The sequence below is a fragment of the Nipponia nippon genome, unplaced genomic scaffold, assembly GCF_047370975.1.
Source record: "Nipponia nippon isolate SJK-2023a ecotype South Korea unplaced genomic scaffold, ASM4737097v1 scaffold_10, whole genome shotgun sequence".
NCBI lineage: Eukaryota > Metazoa > Chordata > Aves > Pelecaniformes > Threskiornithidae > Nipponia > Nipponia nippon.
Window position 1 is genome coordinate 30,128,787 of NW_028262291.1, and position 24,553 is coordinate 30,153,339.

The window sequence follows — 24,553 nt, forward strand, 5'->3', positions numbered from 1 at the left end:
AAAAAAAGAAATGCATGCATATGTTGAGTAGGCTTTACTTATTTCGAGATATTTGTCACATGCTGTAAAAATAAGATGGTCCTATTTTTATTATTGCTTTCAGTATTACTTTGGTAATTCTCTGAGAGAAACATAAAATAACTCATTTGGTCTGTAAAGTATTAGTGTGTTTTATGTTATTAATTCAACCTAGAGCATGGGTTACCTGTAATGAACTTAATCAAAATAAGATTATTCATGTGTTTGGAAAGAAATACTCTTGCACACTCATATTGCTATGACTGTGTGATCCAGGTTTGCATGTTTTTTCACCTCATAAGGCCATTTCTCTACTGTTTTGGTGGTTTTTTTCAATGAACAAGTAAAGCATCTTAACCCTAGGGAACAAATCAGGCAGTAAGAGGCATGCAAGAGGAGCTGGAGAATCTTTGCTATGGGTGCAACCAAAGTACTCCTCTGTCTCCTCCCTCCTGGCAACAGTGACAGAAGCCTAGGTTAGACAAACTTTCATCGTGGCACATTTGGCCCAAATGTGCAATTTATGCCATGTATGTGCATGTCTGTGCTGAGTTTGGTGCAGAGCCAGTCCAAGAGAATCATAGAATCATAGGATTGTTAAGGTTGGAAAAGACCCTTAAGGTCATCGAGTCCAACCGTTAACCTGTCACTGCCAAGTCCACCACTAAACCATGTCCCTAAGCACCATGTCTACCCATCTTTTAAATACCTCCAGAGATGGAGACTCAACTACTTCCCTGGGCAGCCTGTTCCAGTGCCTGACTACCCTTTCGGTGAAGAAGTTTTTCCTAATATCCAACTTAAACCTCCCTAGCACAGCTTGAGACCATTTCCTCTCATCCTATCACTTGAGAAATTACAGCTCAGGAGGCACAGATCCTCCTGCAGCAGATTGCCATGCAGAAGGATGTACTTGCTATAGCAAACCTTTCCAGAGCTTCGAGGGATCTCTATAGGTCTGTAACTTTCTTGTCTTCACAACTGGCACAAAGCTCACAGCAACACTATAGTTAAAATAAATTTTTGCTATCTCAAGAGGGAAAAATAACATCCCCAGAGCAGGATTTCCTCTTTAGATGCCCTACTGCAAAACGCAAAATCTTCCTTCTTGCACTGAGACCATATAAAGCCCTTTCTTCCCAATATGAGTACCTTCTAATTCTTAAGGTGCTGAGCTCATGCAAGACACAGCCAACCACAAGTCAGATAGAGCTGATGGATTCAAGGACCTGCACATCTTTGGTCTTGTTTTGAGTGGGTTTAAAGCCAGCAGAGTATTATTCTGTTCAGCTTGTGTTTCTATTTACTACACTACTACCGCTCACACCAGGAGTGGGAAGAGGGACGGGTAGCCAAGAAGCAGCGAGGAAGTGCACAGAGGAGCTTAGCAGTGGAGAACTTCACCAACACTCTTTTGCTTTCTTGGTTGATCTGGTACCCATGGCCTGTGTCTCCTCTGCCTCTGTCCAAAGCCTCCCTTGGACGTGATCTGTGCCCACAGGAATGACATGTGCCTTTCTTTCTCTAAACACTTGCCTACAGTGTGCCATGGTCCCAGTCACAAACCTGGCCCACAGGCTGCTGCTTGCCTCACCACCACCTTGCAAACACAAAACACAAGCCGAGTTAATAAAACGTGTTTTTAATGTGGTCTGCCCTGAACATGTTAAACTCAAACTTTTCAAACTCTTTCTCAAGGCAACAAGCACCATGCTCATTATCATCTTAGCACCCTCTTCATGGCTGCCCATCCTTTGTACCATACAGTGACTTGTACTCCACTGTTGTAGCTGAATTGCAATGAATTGCTGCAGTGAAATTCTTTGGAGAAAAAAGTTTCTTTTCAGTCTCTTCTTTGTTCATCTGAGATTGCCATTTAGTGGGGTTGAGCAGGAATCCTTTGAAGCCTGCTGGCTGATCATAAGGGAGCTTCAGTCTCTCGGCAGGTTAAGGGACACAAAAGCATCCTCCCTTGTCTGACATTATTTCTTTTTCTGCCTTTTCCGTGCCACTGCTGTGTGCAAGGCTTGCATAATGAGGTCTTTGTTATTCAGGATGTTGTATTCACCCAGCTGAACCAGACAGTCATACACCTTCTCAGTGTATTGAATTGAATATGTTGAATAAGGGGAACAGCAGCCATAGAGATTAACTTCACCATCTTCCATCTCTGACTCTGAGCGCTTCTGACCTAGGAGGAAGGGGCAACAGATCACTGCTGAGAGATGGGAGTTACTCTGGTCATAAGCAAGCTAACTCTTAACAGAGCAGGGAAAGGAGATATCTCTCCACAGAGAGAGTTCATAATCTAAATTACTCTTGTGTGTTTAAATTTTTTTTTTAAACAAATAGTTCTTTTTCAGACTGTCAGCTCAGTCCCTGACTCAGGTGGATATCAGCTGCTTCACATAATGAGGAGAGAAAAATGGTGATTATTCCTCTTACATGGGTCTACACTGCAGTTCTGAGCTGTACCTATGGCTCATGTAGATACATCAGTTACCTGCAAACTAACTAGCTTAGGGATTAAAGCAGCACAGCCACAGCATCAAATCAGACATGGCTAAAAAAGTAACTTTAAGCAACAGAGAGGTTGATATATTGAAATGAGCCAACAGTGAAGTTCAAGCGTTGGAGTATTAAATATACTCCCTTTAATAGGCTGGCCATGATGTCAACCTTTTTTTAACATGTTTGATTACTTACCTGGTGCTTTGTATTTTTTGAAGGTATCATTAATTAATGGGAAAAATAGCAGAACCGGTGCTCCTGGAGTTTCAGCACCATCAAAGAGGTAACACTCCTTTAGGTTTTTCCTGTCTTCTTCAGTCAAGTCCACCCTGGGAAAAAGGATTCCCTGCTCCGAGCAGTACCTACAGGTCTGGTCCAGAGCCTGGATCAATGAACAGAACAGTACTGAGACTTGAAGAGGGTTTCAGGGCTCAGGATTTCTTGGAGCCCAGTAACAAAGGGGGCATTTTCCAAGCTAGCTGTGTGAAAGCTCTGAAACCCCTATTGGAAAGCACTGCGCCATTGGACAGAAGGTTTTTGTTTTCCCTGAGTTCTTAGCACAAAACAGTTGTATCGTAGAAGAAAAACAAATGAGAATATGTACAGCCTATAAATGAAGTATCACACTGCAGCGTTAAGCTAAAAATGCTAGTGGTTAAGACTTTTAGCAGGGGCAATATAGAGAGCACCTAAGTGTTAAAATTTTCCACATATACAGCTGTTGAAGAAGAAATAGAGACTGCTTCAATTCCTCTCACCTGTATCTGGGATCCTGCACTGTAATTTAAATGCAGGATGATGTCCACCTTCCTCTCTGGTTTTAAAAGTGGCATGATGCTTGTATTGATGAAAAATCCTGTGTCTACCAGAGACAGGAATTCTTCTGATTGTGTCAGCTGGTTGGGAAATGTGTCTAACACAGTATCTAAAAGGGAAGATTTTTCTTGCTGTAAGTGCAATAGTGCAAAACTGGCTAGCCTGTTTTCCACTCTTACACTATGACTACAGAGCCCTAACTGGTTACCATCTTTGGGGAAGGGAGATTCATCATATCCCTTCTCTTCTGCCCTCCCAACTCCAGCCACATGCAGTTTTGGACCTGCAGTGGCAACATTAATGAAGGGGGTTTCTTGTGCCTCTTCACTGAGTGTGTCTTCAAACAGAGAAAGGGAGAACAACCATCAGTACCTGGTGCCCCTGCCTCAGGAGGTGTGTGCCACAAGCAAATCATTGGCATGGAGCTCAACACAACGCTATGCTACATCCTGGTGTGCCACAACTGATTGATCAAATAGTGATTCTGCCCAAACATGGCCTCTAACCTTGGAGAATGGGTTTAATATCAAACCTGGCTTTTCATTTTGTTCTGTTTGTTTATTCTCTCCCCAGGCACACAGGTCTTCTGTTACCTTTCCATCTGCAGAAGTGCTTGTTCTCCAGGTAGTCATTATGCATCTGGAAACCCTTTAGGAAGTTGTGCTCCTGGGCAATGCAGAGGCGGTCGGTGAGAGCGCTGCGAAGAGCGCTGCCAAGGGGGCCGGGAGGGGTGAACATGTGAGTCCTCAGCTCATGCAGCTTCAGCGGTAGGAGGGGTTCCTCCTCTGCACAGAGAAAGGCTGTTAAATTCTACCTGCCTAGAGCAAGGTCATCCCCCAAGATGTCAAGGTAATTAATAAAAATTAGTGTTTTCTTTATTTAAAAGGCCTAGGATGAAAAGACTTGATGAGCACAAGTGACCAAATGAAAAAGAAATAAAATGCTACTCTTACCAGCCAAATACCATTTCATTACACAGTCCAGACTTGGATAAAAAACAAGACCCAGTATCAGGCAGCAATAAAAACCTGCACCAGACATAACGCACACTTATGGAACAGACTGACTGCACACTTTGGAAAAGGGGAACTGTTGTACTTATTTGTATTACGGTAGCTCCTACTTAATGTAGTCAAAATCTTTTGTGCTTTATTAATCGTTTACAGATCAATCTCATTATTGCCAACATCAGTGTTGAGCCCTCAATGAGCACATAGATCACAGGACTGGAGATTTTTATATTATCCAATTATGCTTTGCATTATGGGACTTTAAATCCAATTCCTTCCAGAAAGACAATGTGGCCTTTGAAGAAGCACTCCAAAAATGCCAAATATACTGTGCGCTTTTCACATGGCAGATGGGTGTGATGGTTTATCCAACATTAACTCTATCTGACAATAAATACACAGTAAGGAAGAAGTATGATAAATTACCTATATTGTCAATTTTGTCCCGGGTCCACCTGTGCCAAAAATCTTCTGATGAATGGGACAAATTCCAGATATATAACACATTAAATGAAAATAAACTACTCCACATGCCTGTAAAAGGAAAGAGCTTTGTAACTCAAACATTCACACATCAGGAGTCGCAAAACTGTTATCATGAGATTAAATTCATGAGGTTTATGCTTTTCCTTAGTCTGGTTTAAATGGATGATGTGTCATTTTTATTTGGCTGCTGCTTTTAAACCTTATTTTGGTATCCCCTTTTTGCTTATGGTACTTAGGGCTGGATATATATTTTAACGAATGGTGAGATTTTTGTGAATTAATATGATTTAAGGAGCTTGGGTTTTCAGAAAAACACTCAAGTATCACAAGGTTTGTATAAAAAGAAAGGATGAAAGTTTGCAATCTGATAGATTTGGTGGTGAATTATACTGATAAGGGTCTAAGTACAACATGATCTTACAGCCTCTGCATTTGTAGGCTTCCCTTTTTGAGAATAAGCCTGTTAACACACCAAGGGATCAGTTTTGACCATGCATTTTTGAGCTTGAGAAACAATTTCTTTGGTTATCCCTTAGGGCACAAGTTCTCACTGTTTTTTGGTCACTTTGAATTTTCTTTTTTACAGTAAACCAAATCCATCATAGTAAGTACTAATTCAGCAATGAGATATTTTTCCTTGCCGGTGAAACTGCCCTGTCAGTTATGTACCAGTGCTTTATTAGTGCTTAGTTTATATAGCTCACAATTAAAAAAAAAATCATTCAGATGTTTTTAAGGGCTTACCTTCTAAGAAGCAGATCCGGGATTCAGGGATCTTCTTCATCAACCGACCCATGAAGAACTCACTGCCAAAATCCTCAGTGCGAACAAAAACTCCATATTTTTGCAATCCCACCTCATAAGGGGTGAACTCCACCCATTCTGTGAAAAGGAACACAAAGAAGAGAACAATGTTTTACTACAGCTTTACATAAAAATGGTGTTGCTATCATGGGAATGAACAGACTTAAAAATTAAAATAATTTCTGCAGTTAAGTCTAATATTTCAGACCAATAGCAATGAGTTATAAGCATGGTACAAATGAAAACTCATGAACATGAAAAGTCTTTGGAATATTTTTGAGTCTGTTGCATAGACAGTCAAACTTTTACCTGACCACAAGGACATTATACGAATACACATCAGCTGAGGTTCCAGTCTTTAAATGAGAGGGCTTTTTTTAGACTATCTAAAAAGACTGTCCCAGGATTTACCAGCTTAAGTATAAAGACAAGTGACTCTCAGAAGTCTCATAATTACCTTTGAAATCCAGAGTGCTATAGTTGTTCTTGACATTGACTGCAGTATAGATAGGCAATGGGTTCTGACCACGATCAATGGCCCGTTGCTGATCAGAGAGTCTATGGTTGTCTTTCTGTGATTCCAGAAATATGGTTACACTGAGACGAAAATTAGTACAGGAACGTTTTCTCTGCATCTAAGCTTGTAGGGCAGAAAGATTTCTGCCTCTAATGTATAATGTGTGTTGGGCTTAAATTCCGAAATGTTCCAAATTTTTCAAAATTCCTGTAAGCGTTCTGTTACTGAAATATCTGCAGGCATCCAATCTGATGCCAGATTATTTGATGACCCATTAGGATGAAAGTGGAAGGAAATGATGAAGAGCAGAAAGCAATACTTTTGGTATAAACCAGTTTAACGTCTTATGCTGCAAGTTTATGTAAGACCTGTCACATATTTCAAAAGTCTGCAGGTCTGTTTGTTAGTACCTCTCATGGGCATTAAGATAATACATGTAATTTTGCTATTTCTAAATAAAATACTTTCAGAATATGCCAAAAAAATCTTAAAATATAATATTTTTTCAAAATGCTAATCTTGGAGCTTCTCAGAAAAACATATCCAAAATCTCACAAGCAAGAATGCTGATTTCCACCATGGCTGGATATCTAAAAGACTGCTACCAAATGTTTTGGAAACAGCTGTGTATTTGTATACACAGTCTTGTAACAAACTACTTCTTTCAGAACAAACAGGAATATATCTTCTCTGGTAATTAATTTTCAGAAAATTGTAAGCCACAGTAAATGCTGCTTTATGACATACTGTACCCCATAATGCAACAAAGATTCCAGGACAAGGCCCCAGAGATCTATAAAAGATGTTTTGCGGCCCTCTCTTTTCCGTTGACACAGCTGCTTTTTGTAATACTTCAAATAGTCCAAGGAAAGGGAATTTATTTTGCATTTTGTCATATGTTTTCGAGCCTCACTGATTTGCTTGTCAAGATCCTTTTGTGACCAGTCAGCATCTCTGTACAAGTTTGACATGGTCCTAGGAAGAAGAAATATACATTGAAGAGAGAAAAAACCACACCAAGGTTTGAAGTAGGCAATGGCTACATTTTATGTTTCTATTTTAAGTTCTTGATTTGAAATTAAGTAAAGGTTTTCTGTCTTCAGTTCCCTAAGAAACTATTACGTTCCCTTTGAAGTCACAGTCATTATCCCTGTCAAAATGGCTTGAGCAATTTTACATAAGCTGTTCTTAAAAAAACACTTGTTTCCATGCTGTTGCAAATTACGTGACTTTTCCCCATGAAAAGACTTTAATCTGTCAGTTTTGGAAGAAGATTAAAAAAAATAAGACTGCTGAGAAGGTATTATAGGTAGACTACTGCATGTCAGCTCCAGCCTACTTCAGCGCATTGGTGTCATCAGGAAGACTCCAGCCAAGAGCTGCCCAGTCCTGCTTACCATGTAGTACCAGATAAGCCAGTCAGGTATGTGGCACAGTCCAAGACATTGAGTTTCTTGAGCCCCCGCAGACTGCCATAGAGCGCGGTCAAAGATCTCATCCCTCCTCCTGTAGTCATGATGGCCATCACTGGGGTCTGTGCAACACACAAACAGGAAGGGCTGGTGTCAGACAGCAGACTGCAGCTGACTGTGGCTCTCAGCAGAGACCTCCTACTACACAAAGCCTGACACCACCACACATGCCCAGACACAGACTTCTTTCCAGATGATTCAAACCAAAACAGACATTAAGAGAGAAAAAATCAGTTGTAAAGGCAGGAATTAAAAAGAAATCTCACAGGTTGAAGAGAGGAGGAAGGATTATCAACAAGGATAACAATCACAGCGCAAAGACTGTGGAAGAAGCCATTTCTATATAAGGAATATCTAGGCTGGCTTGCAATGAAGGTATACCAGGAGAAGAGTTGAACTCAGGATAGCAACTGCAAAGGACACAAAAGGCAGGGTGAGATTAGAGGTATGGGGCAGTATTGGAAGTGTACATAAGTTTAAAGATGAGGAAAGACCAGAAAAAAAATTCAACTGGGAAGAAAAAGCAGTCATATTATGCTGTTATGCCCCCACTGCTAAGCACTTGCTGGATGTTTTGAATGTTTGCCCTACAGACCTCATGGTCCAGCAGATTCTGTTCCAGCTGCAGGACCTTCTTTAGAGCAGGAGCCACGTACTTCTGCCTTTTGCATAGAAAGTCTTGCTCCTGCACACAGAGGTCAAACCCTAAACGCACATCAAGGTGGTCTGGGCTGGAGCAGAGATCAGGAAAAAAGAATATTCAATTTTATTATAGGTAGACAAGCTCAGAGTTTCCAATACAAGGAAATAAACCAGACCCACAAAGTACTGCGTTTACAGGAGTAATTTTCCTACACTCCCAAGCAGGTATACAATGCTGCGTGAAAGAATGATAGAAAAAGGGACTGATAAATTTCTAAGCAGTTATCAAAAGAAAACCTCAGGAAAGACATTCCTGCAGATCATTTCTGAGACATCTGCTGTCTGGATTCTTTCATACTTTAGCCTGCACTGAGAGCTGTAGGAAAAACTTCACACATTTGTCTTGAAGTAGGCAGCAAAGTTTACCTACTCCATGATCAACAGTACCAGGTGATCAGCTGCACTCTTACACAATGTTAAAGAAAAGGTTAAAGACTGTGCTGAGCATAACACTGACTAGCATAATTGGCTTGTAATATTATTTCTTCTATTTTATGTACCTTTTCATTATTCATGTCTCAGTATGAATTATCTACATGTATTGTTAATTTTACACATATAGTTTGCTTTCAGCTCATGTGTATTCCACATCACTTGGTCACACAACCTACTGTCCTACTGTGAGTGCCTCCTCCCCAGTAAACGGCCAAGGGGTGAGACAAGTTCAGCTAAGGATGAGTTAGCCTCCAAGAGTGGCCAAGTCTCTTACCAGTCTTCTGCCTTTGCATATAAATCAAATCCTTTATCCTGGAAAGCAAGAATGCAAACAGTGTAAGCACAACAACCTGCTTTAGCACCCCTCCCCTGCAGCCCCAGGAGTTTTAGCTTGTGTGATCCTAGCAATGTGGGTACAAATGGGGAGCTCTGAATAACCCAGCAGCATATGTGAATTGACTGCAGTGGTTTATTGTCAGGGAAGTGGTTTACAGAGAAAAGTAATGAGAATGTGTACCTTAACCATGTCTACTAACTTTACGTCTCTTAGGCAGCCAGCCAGGCTGCAGCCACACTAGTATTCTACACAGCAGCATTTGCTCCTCCCTTTCTGGGGCTTATACCCGGCATGATCCTTTCATTCTATATGGACTTTTTTAACCATGAATCTAAAAGTGCTTTGCAAAGCATGGTCAGCATCAGCAAGAGACTGGCGCTACCTCAGTTAGTTCAGGTGCTCCACCGGTGCGTGAGAAGGGGAAAAGCAGAGCCTCAAAATTTAGCATTAAGTAAGATCAGGATGGAGTAACAAGATCTCCTGTATTCCCACACCCATTCAAACAGAGTAAGGCACAACCTGGCCCTATCACCTAAAGACCTGCCACTGTTAGATTGTGGCATTTTTGTCTAGAGGCTTTCATCATCAGAAAGTACCCTGGTAATCATGAGAGGGATGCAGACTTCCACACTTAAGTTTCTCAACCTCTCCCACAAAAGAGCAGGCACTCACCTCTGCTAAGATCACGTTTTTTCCACTTGGAAGGGAATGAAGTTCTATGTTTGGAGAGTCTGTATCATACACACGGGAGTGCTGAAAAAATACAAATATATCCAAGTTTATATTGTAAGGAACAATATTCTATTTCCACAATGCAAATTAATGTTACTATTTATGGTGCATGTTACTTTGCATGCCATTATTATGTTTTATAAAGTCCAGTTATAACATACAAAGGAGGGAGGTTGTTTCTTCCCTGGTAGTGTAACATCCAGCCGTGGCTGTTTGTATCTGGCATAGTGGAATTTGGCAGGAGAGGAGGAGCTGAAGACAAGATCAGATCCCAGCATAATGTCTTGGGTGCCCTCGTATGAGCCTTGCACTTTAAAGGAGAATTCTTTCTCTAGGGAAGCGACACAAAAGCAGACATAGAGTAGTTTTCTCATCAAAATTGGAAACAAAGGTTCTTACAGAGTCTATCACAAGGCTGTTCTCATGTTTCGGATTTGTTGGGGTTTTTTCATTCTTATATTAAGTCAATTGCCTTCATAATATTAGCACATCATGATTTAAAAATAGCTGATGGAGAAATAATCTCACTTGATAAAGGTTTCTTCTCCTTTTTCTTCTTCTTCTTCTCAACCACCTGGACTTCCAAGCAGCAGATTTTGCGAGACTGTAAGAGACATGAGCAATAAAATACGTCATGGCAGGGAGTTTTCCAGTTTGAGATTCTGTTTCCTAGTCTAAGCTCCTACTGATGCTGATAGGAATGCTATACAGGCAGTGCACTTTTTCCCAAGGAAAACATTTTCTCTCAACCATGACCTTGATTTCAGATGCTGGCTGGAACAGGAGTCTCTGAGAAACTGGATGAAGCCAGGGCAAGGCTGGGGGTGCAGCATAGATGAACAGGGCTTGCAGAAGGGAGAAGGTAAGGGCAAAGTGAAAAACAGCGCTCCCAGGATCCCGACAGACATGCAGAGGACCGATTTAAACAAAAATAATGAGGAAACAAAGCTAATAAATGAGCAAATGGCATGGTCAGAAAGTCCCTGTGTAAAAAGTGCAGTTATGAATGCAGGAAATGACGTGTGCCTGGGATGGGACAAACTCCATCGCTTTGGCAATACAAGAATTAGGGAGGACTGATGTCCAAGAGAGAGTTCACTGCTGCACCAATGTCTCAGACCTAAGCCACTTCCATGTGTTGCTTTTGCAACACCGGAGGGATGCTAGCACAGGGGATCTCCCTTGTGTTTTAGTTACAGCCTCTCCACAGGTGCCATCCATGAGGATGTGTCGTGAGGCAGATGATGAAGTGGGAAACCACAGTGTTTCAGTGCTGGCTTTGCTCAGTCAGAGGGTATGTTGGCCTGATGACTGTGAGTCAAATGAAACAAGTGTGGCAACCGGACAAGAAAGATGACAAAACATAACACTCACCACTAGTACTCCATTAGTAATGATGGTTTCAGGAGGGCCTGAACTAGGAAACAGAAAGAAAAAAATATTTTTAATAACTCAGTGTAATTACAGTATAATTCATGAGCCATACCCTTCTCCTGATTTTCCTGTTGCTTATTTTTAGCTGTGTATTGGATTTCAAAGAAAAGTCCCAGGAGACTCGTGGTACAAGTTTCCTCAGTCTACTCTGTCAAGGCACAATCGGCATCGTACCGGCTCATCCAGTTCTGGAGCTCAGCAAAAAAAAAGGTACTGCAGGGCCAAACCATGTAGTGATTTTATGCTGAGCCCCAAGCTGAGGCTGCAGATGGTTTAACGGAATCCAATTTTTTAAAAATTGCAGTTTGTCAGAGGATAGGACAGGAAGAGCTCTAGATCAGAAAACCAGTGCGTTATTCCATGTTGTGTTTTGAAGGGAGGTGAACCCCCCTGCTGATCTCAAAGACAAATGCATAACAGAACAGCAGTCCCAGTATTCTGGTATTAAATAGTATTCATTACACTAGGCAAAGAAAAGGTTTTAGGATGTTCTCCCTGTCTGCCTGAAGTTCATAGGAGGCCATTCTGGCATGCACCAATTTGTTACACAGCTCATAGCCCAGATTCCTCGGGAAACCGTGTTCATCATCAGCATCATCAAGGAATGATGCACTCTGGACAATTAGACTAGATTATTTCATGCGTCTGAATTGCTGTTTCTTTTTGCTGCAGATTATGTTGCATTTCATGTTTACTCACATATTATCCAATGCAAATCCCACCTCTAGCTCCTCTTGTCTCTGCAAAATAAAGAAAGGAAAACGTTTTTGGCACTGGTCTACTGGCAGTTCTTAGAATGCAAGTTCTCACTCTCGCAATATAAGGTACATATGCACTATTTGTGACCGGCAGAACATTTAAAATAGAAGCATCCACCACCTCACATCTGTGTGTCTGGATCCTCAAGATTCTTTATTGATAGGAAGTTTTGGAATGGCTGTGGTACCAGTTTTTAACAAAGAAAGTAGTTGGCTTGCCTGCTTCTGCTGGGACACAAGGGACAGACCCAGGTGGAGATGCTGTCTCATACCGAGTCTGCCAGCAAAGAGAAAGAGGATCTGCTGAGGGGAGCAGCCAAAGCCTTCTGTTGTAAGGAGGGGAAATGGGGGCATGCAAAGCATCTGTGGAAGAGGACAACCACTTTGTTTGGCAACCTGTTGAGGGCATTGGGGAGGAAGTAAATCTGACATTAAGGCCTGGTTTGTGGGGTGGTGGTGAAGAGTATAATCCCTAGGAGGAAGAAAGCACAGGAGAGAGGAAAACAAAGCTGGGGACAGAAGGGATGATGAACAGAGAAGTGAGATCATGCTGTAGGTTACTTAGTTGCTCAAATTACCTATTGCGTTAACACCAAAAAGATATTAATATAGGACAAAAAAATTTACGAAGGCCTGAAGAGTATGAGCTCTAACTACTGTAGCTGTGCAAACACAGTAATGAAAGGCTTGGATATGACACCTGTAACCACCCAGACAGTAATGCGCTGGGTTGCAACTAGCCGAATGTTTCTATTTTACAAAGGGCTAATGGAAGTCCACACACTGCTCCTCTGATATTTTGCAGAGAAAGAAATGGTCAAATAAGGCATTGAAAGATAATGAACTGCAGAGTGGAGTTTGGGTGTGTGTAGATAAAGTAATTAATCAACTGAATGGTGCATGACAGATGCAGGAGACTGGGAGGAAACTGGAAAAGGAGAGGGACGGACAGAACATACAGGAGGTGGGATATGCGACTTTCAGAGCCTCCCTGGACATTGAAAATAGGAATATTTCTTGTTGCCAAGCTGAGTGGCATGACTTAGACGCTTTATTTAAACACCCAGGCCACAGTCCATAATTAGCAACTAGTCTGGTTCAACACTTTGTTCTGATCACAGAGTTATTCCTCCTTAATTGCTAGGTTAAGTAACAAGTTACGACAAAAAGCATCATGAACTGGCATGGACACACTCCTTGATCTTCAGTGGGGGCAGACTCAGCAAAGTGACAATTTTGCAGGGACACCTGAAGTTTGTGAGCCTTTGTGGCCAACACCAAACCTTTCAGTGTGCCTACAGATCCAGGTGTGAAGAGGCTTTCCCATGTCAGAGTGAAAAACAACTCCCTTTTATGTGGCTGGGCAGTCCATACACAAGAAGGAAAAAAAGAAAGATTTTGCAAATAACATTTTAGACAGAAAAGCAGGCAAACACGTTCTTGCCAGCCTATCCCATTTCTTATTCCAGACCTCACCTGTGAATCGCACTTGAAGTGCATGAAGACTTGCTCTCCCAGGGAAAGTCTGGCTATATCGAAGTATACTGTGAAGAGGTGGTCATCTTGAGTAACCACATCCTTATCATAGAGTGCCAGCTCCAGCACATTCTGGGAAGGGAAGGGAAGGACTTTAAAATGTGTCAGGTTTCAGTCAAAGCAGGAGATCCTGAGGACAGCTGTTTTAGTCAGCTGTTTGTGAGGAGTGGGAGGACGTAAAGAAAAAGAGCAGGAAGGGAAGGAGGTGGAGGGGAAATCAACTCCATGTAGCCATCTGCCTACGAGGAGGAATGAGACAAAGTCAGAGACATCTCAAAGGTCATATTCTACCCGTGGCTGAGAGAGATACTTGTCTTTCATGGCATGGAAAACCATCATAAGGATATATGTTATTCTCACATCTTTGTGCATCTTTCCTTGCCTCTTGAGAAAATTACTTATGTCCCCTTTGCAAAAGGATAAAACCTGACACTTTCTCCCTAGGTCAAGGTTAACAGGGAAGTTCCAGCTCAGTACCTTGACCTGACTCTGGATCCTGAAGTAGAAGGTTTCGTTCCAGACTGGATCTTTGCAGTTCTTGATGGTTTTAGTCTGAAATTTGTCGGTTGAAGCAGTTGGCAGCCACAGGCTCACATAGCAATCAGTCTGGCTTACTGTATGTCAGAAAACACAAACACATCTAAAATGAGGGTTTGCTCTAGAAGAAAGAATGAATTGAACAACAACAACATGAAGCTTTTCTTTCAAAGAGAGACACTATGATACATGATCACATATTTGTCCAACATAAACATTACAGTTTAGATAATAGGAATGGAGAAAAAAGAAGAGGGACATGATTCTTCTCTGAATAAACGTGATTAGAGATACAATAAATGCATTAAATAAAGGATTTTCTCTTCCTTCTATGTCATCAAGCCATCAGTTTAGCCCAGGATAAAATAATTCGGGACAACCACAGCACCCTATATCTGCAACAGTTAAGGAAACAAAGTGATAGCTTCTATTTTAGCCAGACAGAACATTAAAAAAAAGCCCAAAACATAGAAAAAAATTATTCTTGATTTCTGCATAAGTAAAGCTATAATCTTCTGTTATATTTCAGTTGCAGGCCATCAGAAGTGAACCTACAAAATGTAACAACACCTAACAGGATTTTATCTGTGAAAGCTAGTACACAGGGAATCGGGGTATAGTAATTTGGATTACTTAGCCTTGAGAAAGCTTTCAGTACAAGCTAAATTTGAGATAAGGCTACTCCATTTTCAGTATTTGCTCCATTATCCCAATCAGTATGTGTCCTGTGTAACATAAATATAGTCCAGAGGAAAACACAGGAGATCTTTCCACATTTCTTGCTTTCAACAGACTGCAGAGATTTCCCTGCTCCTTTTGGGGATGCAGAAAAATACGTGCAATAGGTACAGCTGTGACCTTATAGAGTTACCCCTGCACAGAACAGGGCTGATGCAAAGAAGAACACCACACTATGTTCATTGCGGGAACCAGCACACCAGTAAGAGGACTTTCTCCACCCATGCAAGAAATCTAGAAAGCACTTTTTCTTGGAGCAGGACTAGCTAGTAACCCATGAAGGTTAAGGGGACTGTACAGAGCACTACAGATACTTACAGACATCTGTCTGGTGGATATTCCTTGCTCTTATGACTCTTATAGTTAGTAAGTAACACAGAGATGATTCTGTCTGCAGGAAAAAAAAAAAAAAAACAAACCATGCAAAAGACAGGAATGAATGCTAAAGGTAGATAGCATATTTAGAAGATAGAAATGATGAAGAGAGAGAAATACCCAAATCATGAACAACGTAGTTGAATTTTTCTATGTGACTATGAAATGGCCAATACATTTATTTTCCTACTAATATCTAAATCAAGTACTAGATTGAAAGACGTCTCTACTTTTATAGCATGATATATGGATTTGTATTATTATAGAGAATTTATTTGCTCTCTAACTAAAATCTAGCTGCACAAAGTGGTAAGATTCAGACGCAGCTTGGGAGAAGATTTACTTGTTAAATTACGAAGGTAGAAAATGAAAAGCTGCCTTAGGCTTTTGGCAAGTGGTAAAATTATTGTCATGGGAATCACCTCCCATCCAGTCATTACACATGTTCAGTCTCCTGGGCTACAGGATATGATTTTCTCATATCCCTGCTCTTTTAAACGTACAGTACTCCCCAGAGTTAAATGCTGACCTCTGATCCCCATGCTTCTTTTAATGTCAGAGGAAGAGATCGCTGCTTTGCACTTCCACCATGCTACTCACTACGCATGTGTTTTTCATTTACAGGGATATAACTGCCCCTCTTGAGCTGAGGTCACCTGTGACTTTTTCTTGTGAGAAGTTTTTCTTTAGTTTTGAACCATGTAAACTCTTCGTGTCTGGAGTTTCTTTGCACTGTTTTGCATAAGAAGTGCAAACGCAGTGTTTTACGCCTAATAAGAAACTCCAGTTTGTTTCCTTTGGCTTCCCTCTTTCATGTTAGCCCATGTGTCCAACATTAAGGCCTCATGCTTGACTTCTTAGCCTCTCATGTTGCTGTGCTGGTCTCATGTTGGAGCCCAAACATGAGTCCATATCCCTTCTCCTTTTACCATAAAATACCATTAATCTCCATTTCCACCTAACCTTTTATTTCTATAGTCATGGAAAGGGGGAAAAGACACAATATGTTGGGATATAAATCAGGAGGAAAATCTTGCTCCAAAAGTTCTAAAATGCAAAAGGCATTTAGTGCAACTACAGAGCCATGGGCAGGTAGTGGCACCACCTGCTCGCTCTACCTATACTGCAAAATGACTACAAGACCATTGGCAGTCCTAAAGTGGCATTAGCATGAAACTGACCCCATTAGTCCCATTGAGAAGGATGTGTGACACAGGTACTGAGGGAAAGAAGAGCAGGACTTTTGCTCTAGCTGGCCTGTCTGAACAAAAGAATTTGGTATGTACTGTATTATTAATGTGCTGTGCTTACAGTCCATAAGAAGTGAAGTGCATCGATATTCACAGGCCCAATGCAATATATGTCCATGAGATGTCTCTCATAATGTTTAACCTGAGTGTATTAATGCATGCAGCTGGGGCTGATGAATATTATGTTGTTGAGACTGAGGGCGGTTAGCAAGTAGGCTAATGAAGAAACAGGTAAAATTAGCCTCCAGGTAACCAAAGCACCCCATTCTAGGAAAAGGCACCAACGACATTGGTGCTGTTCAGCTGCACAGCAGGAGACCAGGTGGGAAAATCAAGGATGTCAAACCATTGCTAAGAGTCCAAACAGTAGCTGTGGATAAGACCATCAAAGGTGCTTGTATTCATGTCTAAAGCCTAACTCCTAAGGCACAGAAATGAGGCAGGGAGAGGTGGAAAGTGTTCAGTAATTACAGAGCCAGTAACTGCTGCTGCCAGTGGCTGGCTTTGGAGAAGGCACTTTCCTGGAAGGGCTCAACTCAGTTTCAGGGATCAGGTCCCCTGGAGCCACCTTCATGGCTTGCGGTGATCCCAAAGAGCCAGGGAGGTACAGCAGATTGAACAAAGTACTCAGGCATGTGGATGTGCCCTGTCATAACCAGAGAGCCTTGGCTTAGACGTCACAGAGGTATAACTAACAAATGCCCCAAATCCCGTCAGCAGTGTGAGTTTTGCCTAAAAAATGTGAGAGGTTTGGTTTATTCTTCTGAACCTGCTGTGATCCCTGCAATGTAGAAAGTTGCGGTTTAGGGCATATTTTCTCATCTTTGGGTTTTCCATTCAAGTAATCAACAGAAAGGGTTGGCTATTCCTTAAACTGTAAGCACAACACTTGTTGCTCAGCAGCTTAGCTCGAAACAGAACAAGGGAGAGTTATTACTAAATGGCCTCAAACTAGAGACAATAATCTCAAAGAATCTTTTTCAGCACATCTGGTCCTCTCATTTCCTAGAGGAAAGATTTAATATAATGTGTCTGAAGTCTCCTGGAAAACTATTCATTTTTTGTAGAGGCTAGAAGAAGGATTAATCCAGGAAATCAGGTGTTGAAAATCCACTTCAAGATTGTGTCACAAAGAAAGTGGCACAATTTCACAGCTATCACTACCTACACTGGCAGTAAATTTGCCCTTATACTTTAGCAAGACACATGTAACAGAAAGCCTATTCAAATCCATGCTTTTAAAGATATTAGTCTTGTTAAAACAGGGTTCATTTCCCATGTGCCAAGGATAGAAAACAGCACTAGGACTTTAACATGAAGCAAGACTGCCTAAGTGAAGTGATCAAAACGATAAGCGGGGCGGTGTTTCACAGCAGGAGCTGGATGGGTTATGGTAGCTAATTAGACAGTTCAGCAGATGCTGAACCCTATCTGTTCTCATCCAGGCTCCACCCAGCAGGAAAGTCTCTTTTACAGTTTTCTTTTGAAATTCTCCTTTGCGATACCTTCGTAACAGGAGTCCACTGCTCTCCATCAGAATTGAGCTGCGTAATTCCTTCTCCTAGCTGACTGGTTTGAGTGATCACCTCCTGCAAGAAGAAGGGCCAACGTTACCCCTGGAAAAAACATCCTGTCTCTTAAAAGCAATCGTCATCAGGAACTGAGAACTGCAGAACAGCAGTGAAGGGGAGCTCACAGTCAGTGCTGGCCATAGACCCTCAGCAGGTACAGGTGTTTCCTGCTGTGCCCAGTGCCACTGCCTGCGCCATGCTTGCCCCAGTGAGCCTGAGCAGAGGCATAGCAGCCAGGTAAGGTCCACCCTTTGCATGACACACGGGGAGGGAAGGCAGCTCCTGGCCCTGGCTGTTAAAGGAACAGCAAACCTGTCTCCAGTAAACACACCCTGTCATTAATCTTTCACCTTGAAGCACATCTCCATGCTGTTTAATACTTATTCCAAAGTTGCATGTATCACATCTCTAAAATGAAGAAAACCCCTAAATATACAAAATGCTCCCTTTGTAAATAAACTCTCACTCCCCAAGTAGTTTTCACTTCCTTCCTATGGTTTGCTATCATTTTTTAAATTTTGATAATGAGTTCTTGAAACACTGACTTCCTTCATCCTGTGCAGAGTCATTTACAGTCAACGGTAGGTCAAGAAAGTAGTAACATCTTTGCACTGTGTGCAGCATAACCAGCTGAGATCCAAGATGCCTTGCTTTGCTCTGCACCCTTCTTACCTGAGACAAAATGCCATCTTGCTCCATTGTGGTCGCTGTCACGTACACATCCAGTGTTATCTGTAGCAATGCAATTTCACATCTCCCAGCTTCCACAGACACCAATAGTTCAAATGTCTCACATGCAGGTGAGCAACTATTTTATAAACTGACTCAGAGCCCCACCTCTGCCGGATTTCTTAAACCCAGTTATTCCCCTCCCATTTTCTTATGCTAGGAAGCTGAATCCTGTGGTTGAATAAGTAGGAAAAAATACCTTTGCCTGTACAGTAGGTGGAAGTATGCTTTTTGAGCCACTTTGCCCAATAGTGACCAATGGCAGGTTTATAACTAATGGTAAGAGAAGAATGCCCTTTTATCCGAGCACTGAACTGTCCACTTAGCAAGACCTCAAAGCCTACAGAAATACATACTCTGCAATAAGATGCAGCAACAGTACATTAATTGGATTTAGGTTATCTGTGACAGTAAGCAGACAGGATAAAAAAGCTAATAAAAAAAAAAAAAAAGAGGGACAACACTGTTGCTGTCAGACTAAACTGGTTCTTGCAAAAGCCAGTTTAAGGCTTTCTGTACTACATGTCCCTGCAATCCCAGGTCTAGGTGTGCAGAGCAGACGCACTTATATGGTGGTTTACATCTGCTCAGCCTTGGTCTAGCAGGGCTGGGTCTCTTCTAAAGTCATTGTATCCTTTCCCCCTTCTTTCCTATGGCTTGTTATTATTATTTTTGTTTAGATGAAGAGTCCTGAAGCAATGACTTTCCTTAGCCTAGCTCCACTCCCTGTGAATACTTCTGCACCACTTTCCAGCTCAGACTGACTCTGTCTGTAATGTAGCTGCATTTAAGCACCCATGTGTGACCCAATGAACCCTGCCAGCCAGAGGCAAAACTCAGCACCAACTGCACACCGCCCTCTGTACCATCCTCAGCACACCTGCAAAGCCACTGCCACGGGCAGGACACCTGCACCTGCCCCTGTGAGCACCCAGCTGACCCCTACGCCATCAAAACCGGCACAGCTCCCAGCTCACTGGAACAGGATTAAAAAGGGCAGCAAAAGACTGTTGTATGTTCAGCACGTCATAATGAATCAAAATCTCTGGGGGAAGGGAATCCTTTGTCTTCCCTGCTCTCCCAGTGGATTGTCTGTGAGCAAAAAGTTACCCATTCCCTGAGCATTCTTGAGCTTACTGGTTAAATATTGCTACCAGCCAGCACAGTTCCCCTTTGCACATTCCCATGCAAAATAATATCAACAGTCATCACGGTCAACTTGGTAGAATAAATTTTTGCCATAGGCTATGTTATTTCACAACACCATGAAGGGTTGTGTCTACATACATGGCATGTTTCCTCTGTGTGCCAGCTGCAATGACGTAGCTTGATGAAATGCATTTTTCATCACGTCACAGAAAACCCTTGGCAGCATCGGCATCTTTCAGTCGTAGTTAAAGGCAGTGCTTTAATATGACATCTCCTTGGAGGGTTACGCTATAAACCAGACTGTCCACCAGGACTGGAGTTCTGAGGCTGTCACTCCCACAGTGTCAGTGCCCAAAAAGCTCTTGTAGGGAGGGACCGTGGCTCACTTTGTACCCCTGCAATCTGTCTCTGAGACATTCCTTTATCCACGATGCTCACAGCAAATAATTGGTATGCTCTTGTGCTCTTTGCAGAGATAACAACAGTTTTGTTTTCCTGGAACAAGGAACACACTGTAAACCTGGAGCACATTACTGAAATGCCTGAATATGTGGAGCAAAGCAGAATTTTCATTTTGCAAACAAGCCTTTATTATCCAGTATTGTATACACGAAATATTTGCACGTAAATAACATTTCTTCAGAGCTGAACGTGGCATGAGTTTATGGCCAAAAACTATGTTTATTTTTTCATACCAGGGATTTCAGGTTCAAATGGAGGCAATTCCCAGGGTTATATGCAGAGCACATAGCACCATATTTCTGACTATGACTAGTGAAACTACCGTGGAACAAATAAAAACCAGCAGAAGTACATATTTGTTCAAAACCTAAAGAGTTTCAAATGTTAATATTTATGCTCTGATCTTTAGGCTTGCCACTTCAGGCTACAGTTGCACAAAAAAGTAAGGTTTAGTTTGACACCATAAATTGTTGGAAAAAGTCATTGTGAACCAATTTGTAAAGATAATTTGTCATTGTTTGTTGCCAAAATGAAAATCCTCAGAGTGTCATTTTGCACCAAGCCAAACATGTTATTTGACTATAGATGAAACCTGTTATTTTCAGGTTGGGTTCCCTGGGCTGACGAGGTAGGCAGTCTATGAAAAAGAAGCTATGTTTCAAAACAAAGACATTTTGTAAAATATTAACATGAAATGTTTCAACTTACCCAAGCATTTTCCCTGGTTTATTTTAGCCCCAGATTATGACATCTAGTTGATATAGATTTTTTTTCACTGAATAGACTCTTTGTTCAATATTTTCCCACTTGTCATTAAAACACAAAACTTATTAATAGAAAAGTGTATTTTCAGTTTGACTTGCTCCTGGAATGCAAATGTTATGGATTTATACTTTTTACAGCCCACCCTCAGCACTTTCGACAGTTCAGAAAAGACACATTCCACAAAAGGGAAAATAAAGAAAGTTTAAAAATGCAAACCCACAACAAATGTTATTAGTGGTTTTGTGCTAGTTCCCATGGAGAGTCTGTTCAGATTGTTTTAAGATGGTCTTAGTTGTTGAAGACTACTCACTCCTGCTTATCTGCACAGTTTGAACAGGCAGAACTAAACAAATAAGCATTTTTGTTGATGAGCATATGTCCTAAACTATTTAAACAAATTGCATTGAGTAAAACAACAAAGTTTTCATTGTCTAGTGGAAGTAAAATATTTTCATTTCAAGCACTTTTTAATTTAAGAAAGGAAGTTTAATATAAGAAGTAACTCAACTGGGAAAAAAAATTCTGGGGTGTTTTCTTTTGAAAGCTTCAAAATAAAATGTTAACTTTTTTATATACTGTCTCAACACAAAACAATCAAAACTGACATAAATTCACAGGAAATTTTGATGTGCTCAAATGACACCTTTCACTTTAAAAAAAATTTTACATGAAAAAATCTTATGCCACTTCCTCTCAAGTTTCTCCTTCCCATCTACATATGATTTATTCACAGCCCAAGAGAGCCCAGGAGGTGGACACAATTCATAGGGCTGGCTGTGTGCACACACTTGTCCCTCTTACATTTCCAACCTCTGCAGCTGCTCTTCAGGACACTTGCAAAACAGAGTTGACCCAGGGATCCAATGCCAGCTTCCAGTCACGTCTCAGGTTTTCTTCATTTTCCAGGGTTGGATGCACCTTGTGTTCCATGAAGAATTGTGGGGAGCAGAAGTTTATACCCCTTTCTTACAGCCTGTAGGTGTGTTGGCTGGGTTGTATTACTGTAGCACTGTGGTGGTAAAAAATTATTTTCCTCTATGTCATACATAATAAGTCAAGCTTAAAATAACATTATTTTTAAAATCTAACAAGGATTTTAGGTAAAGAGTGTTCTACAGACAACCTTAATTTAGGGAACAAAGCATATGTAAAAATTTCCAAGGCAATGTCTTTACCTATAGAGGCCACTTCTTGGGAATGGAAAAAACCCAACAAACCACTGAGCCACCTGGGGCAGTTTCTTTCTGTAGTGCAGAACGGCCAGTGTTCAAAAAGCTATGTCCCTTCTGTGTCCTAGAGCATGAAAAATTCCTCTGAGAAGATAGGGGCAGTTGAACAGGTGATTAGCACATGTTTTGCCTTCTCCTTTCCATCGCTATCTGCAAGGCCTGCATAATCATCTGCGAGTTGTTCAAGATATTGTATTCACTGAGGTTCAGCAGCCGGCGGTAATTCTCATCAGTATACCTGACCGAGAACATGCAGTAGGGGGAACAGCGACTGGTCAAATCAAGTTGTCCTCCCTCCATCTCTGAGCAACAGCGCTTGACACCTGGAGAGAAAGAGAAGTTGCTGCTGTGACGTATATCTCAGTCAGTGACAAGCTGTCCACAGCAGCTTGAAGAGGAGGGTTTTTCTCCAGAAGAAAATTCATAGTGTTTAAATGCACAAATAATGCGGGTCATGTATCCCCACCCAATGTCAAGAGGACATTGTGTGCCTGAAGTGATGAGGGCAGAAGGGAAAAGTGAGGGACGGCATTGTAATGGTAATCTACAGCTTACTCATAAACGTCTGTCTCATTAAAGCCATGGATCAGTCAAGGATATCAGCCTGAAAGGGCACTCCAATAGCCACCACCAGTACACTGCCGGTCTTATCCTGAGTAGTTGGGACCTCTACAAACCCCAGCTGAGGGAGGGGAGTTGCTAGTAACAGAATAGAATTTAAGTGAGAAAGGAGTAATAGAAACATATGGAAATTTCAAGTTCCTGCACCGAATGCAGTCTCAGGGGGCCTCCCACCAGGATGCATCTCTGTCTTTCCATTTCTTGTCTCTCTCAAATTCCACAAAAGCAGAATTTTAGACTTTACCTCCCTGCTACCAAGGAGCGAAGCAAAGGCATCCTGGTAACTGGCACTAAAGGAGAGGAATACAAAGCAGGTGGCCTGACAGAAAAAGAATGACAGGCCCTGAGCACAGCACAGTGAGCAAAATGACTCCTGGGCTGATGCTGTACCAAAAGGAGACACACTGATATTGACATTGCAGGAGTTCAGCCTGAAAGCCAGGTTCTTGCTCCCCCACCATTCATACATGACACTATGCCTCGTCAAGTGTAGAATGAAATCCCTGGACAACAGACAATATATGTAGGGGGAAATAATCTGAGAGCGCTATACTTTTCCCAGGAAAAAACTTACAATTAGCTAGCAACACTTTGTCTTACAAATGGGAGAGAGATGAAGGCAAAGAGCATCCAGAAGATAAGGGCTGGGTCTGTCTTCTTAAGGCCATAAGGATGACATGAATGAACATACTAGCTTTGGCAGGGGTGGGGAAAACAAGTTTAATGAGCTAAAGTGCTCCTCCATGAACCCAGCCAGCAAAGATAGCCAGCAGCAGAGAAAAAGGTTCTGTCTGAGTCAGGGAAACAGGTAGTGGTGTCTTTTGTTTAATGCTTTGCCACACTACTTGCAACTTACCAGGTGCTTTGTACTCTCGGAAGGTATCATTCACAAGGGGAAGAAAAATCACGATCGGACATCCTGGCAAATTTGAATCTTGGAAGAGGTAGCACTCCTTCAGATTTTTCTTATCTTCATCAGTCAAAGAAATTTTGGGGAATGGGATTTTCTGCTCTGAGTAGTATTTGCATGCCTTATCTAGAGACTGGAGTATCACAAAAATGGTCAGCATTGGAATTCAACTTGGTTGTCTTAAAGCCCCCAAATTGTTATCTAGTATTAAGGTTTAGTGACTCAGATCCATAGGGTGAGTTCCTTCTTATCAAGGGTTACTCTACACATAATTACCACCCATAGTAACCAGAATGTTAATCACAAGCTGTAAACACAATTTCAGAGTTAGAGAATTCATCCAGGACACTGCTTTTTAAAAAATGGAAGCAACTTGCAGAACTTCAGGGTAAAGCATGTAGTTTTAGTAAATGAATGAGCCTGTGTTTAATATATTGTATAGAATTAATTAGAAAAGAAAACCACAGCAAGAAAATGTTTAAGGTATCTTATTACGTGCTTGGAAGTCAGGAGATAAGAAAGTTAAGTCTGAATGTGCAATTATGTCTCTGCTTGTGCAGGCATTATGGCACAGTGTTAATTGAGATTGATATTTTACTGACAAAGCCTGAAGTACTAGGCTATACTGTACCTTTTCCCGGAAAGGTTG

At 41.5% G+C, this 24,553-nt stretch overlaps 2 protein-coding genes across 2 annotated transcripts in view; both read right to left on the minus strand.

The window, feature by feature from the left end:
* Nucleotides 1-2,000: 2,000 nt before the first annotated feature.
* LOC104020443 (cytosolic phospholipase A2 epsilon) lies at nucleotides 2,001-18,747 on the minus strand. Its single transcript, XM_009473873.2, has 21 exons — nucleotides 18,712-18,747; nucleotides 17,974-18,057; nucleotides 15,162-15,234; nucleotides 14,046-14,182; nucleotides 13,509-13,640; nucleotides 11,974-12,014; nucleotides 11,215-11,257; nucleotides 10,369-10,444; nucleotides 10,002-10,171; nucleotides 9,781-9,861; nucleotides 9,046-9,083; nucleotides 8,230-8,365; nucleotides 7,560-7,696; nucleotides 6,915-7,137; nucleotides 6,103-6,217; nucleotides 5,586-5,723; nucleotides 4,782-4,889; nucleotides 3,939-4,130; nucleotides 3,288-3,454; nucleotides 2,725-2,911; nucleotides 2,001-2,209 (listed from the first exon to the last, which is right to left on the minus strand). The coding sequence occupies exons 1-21, from the start codon at nucleotides 18,736-18,738 to the stop codon at nucleotides 2,001-2,003; spliced, it is 2,514 nt and encodes an 837-aa protein (XP_009472148.1). The 5' UTR covers nucleotides 18,739-18,747.
* Nucleotides 18,748-22,487: 3,740 nt separating this feature from the next.
* LOC104020442 (cytosolic phospholipase A2 epsilon-like) overlaps nucleotides 22,488-24,553 on the minus strand; it is a 35,794-nt gene continuing 33,728 nt past the window's right edge. The window contains exons 20-21 of the mRNA XM_087746785.1: nucleotides 23,851-24,037; nucleotides 22,488-22,696 (exon numbers count right to left, since the gene is read on the minus strand). Of these exons, the coding sequence (XP_087602911.1) occupies nucleotides 22,488-22,696; nucleotides 23,851-24,037 (396 nt within the window). The remainder of the gene's footprint in view (nucleotides 22,697-23,850; nucleotides 24,038-24,553) is intronic.

Excerpts from the sequence above, each read along its gene's own strand:
- LOC104020443 (XM_009473873.2), bottom strand. The coding sequence starts at position 18,738 with ATGGAGCAAGATGGCATTTTGTCTCAG. Across the intron at positions 10,445-11,214 it reads TTACTAATGGAGTACTAGTG|TCTCGCAAAATCTGCTGCTT; the intron begins GTGAGTGTTATG and ends TGTCTCTTACAG. Across the intron at positions 4,131-4,781 it reads GGACAAAATTGACAATATAG|AGGAGGAACCCCTCCTACCG; the intron begins GTAATTTATCAT and ends TTCTCTGTGCAG.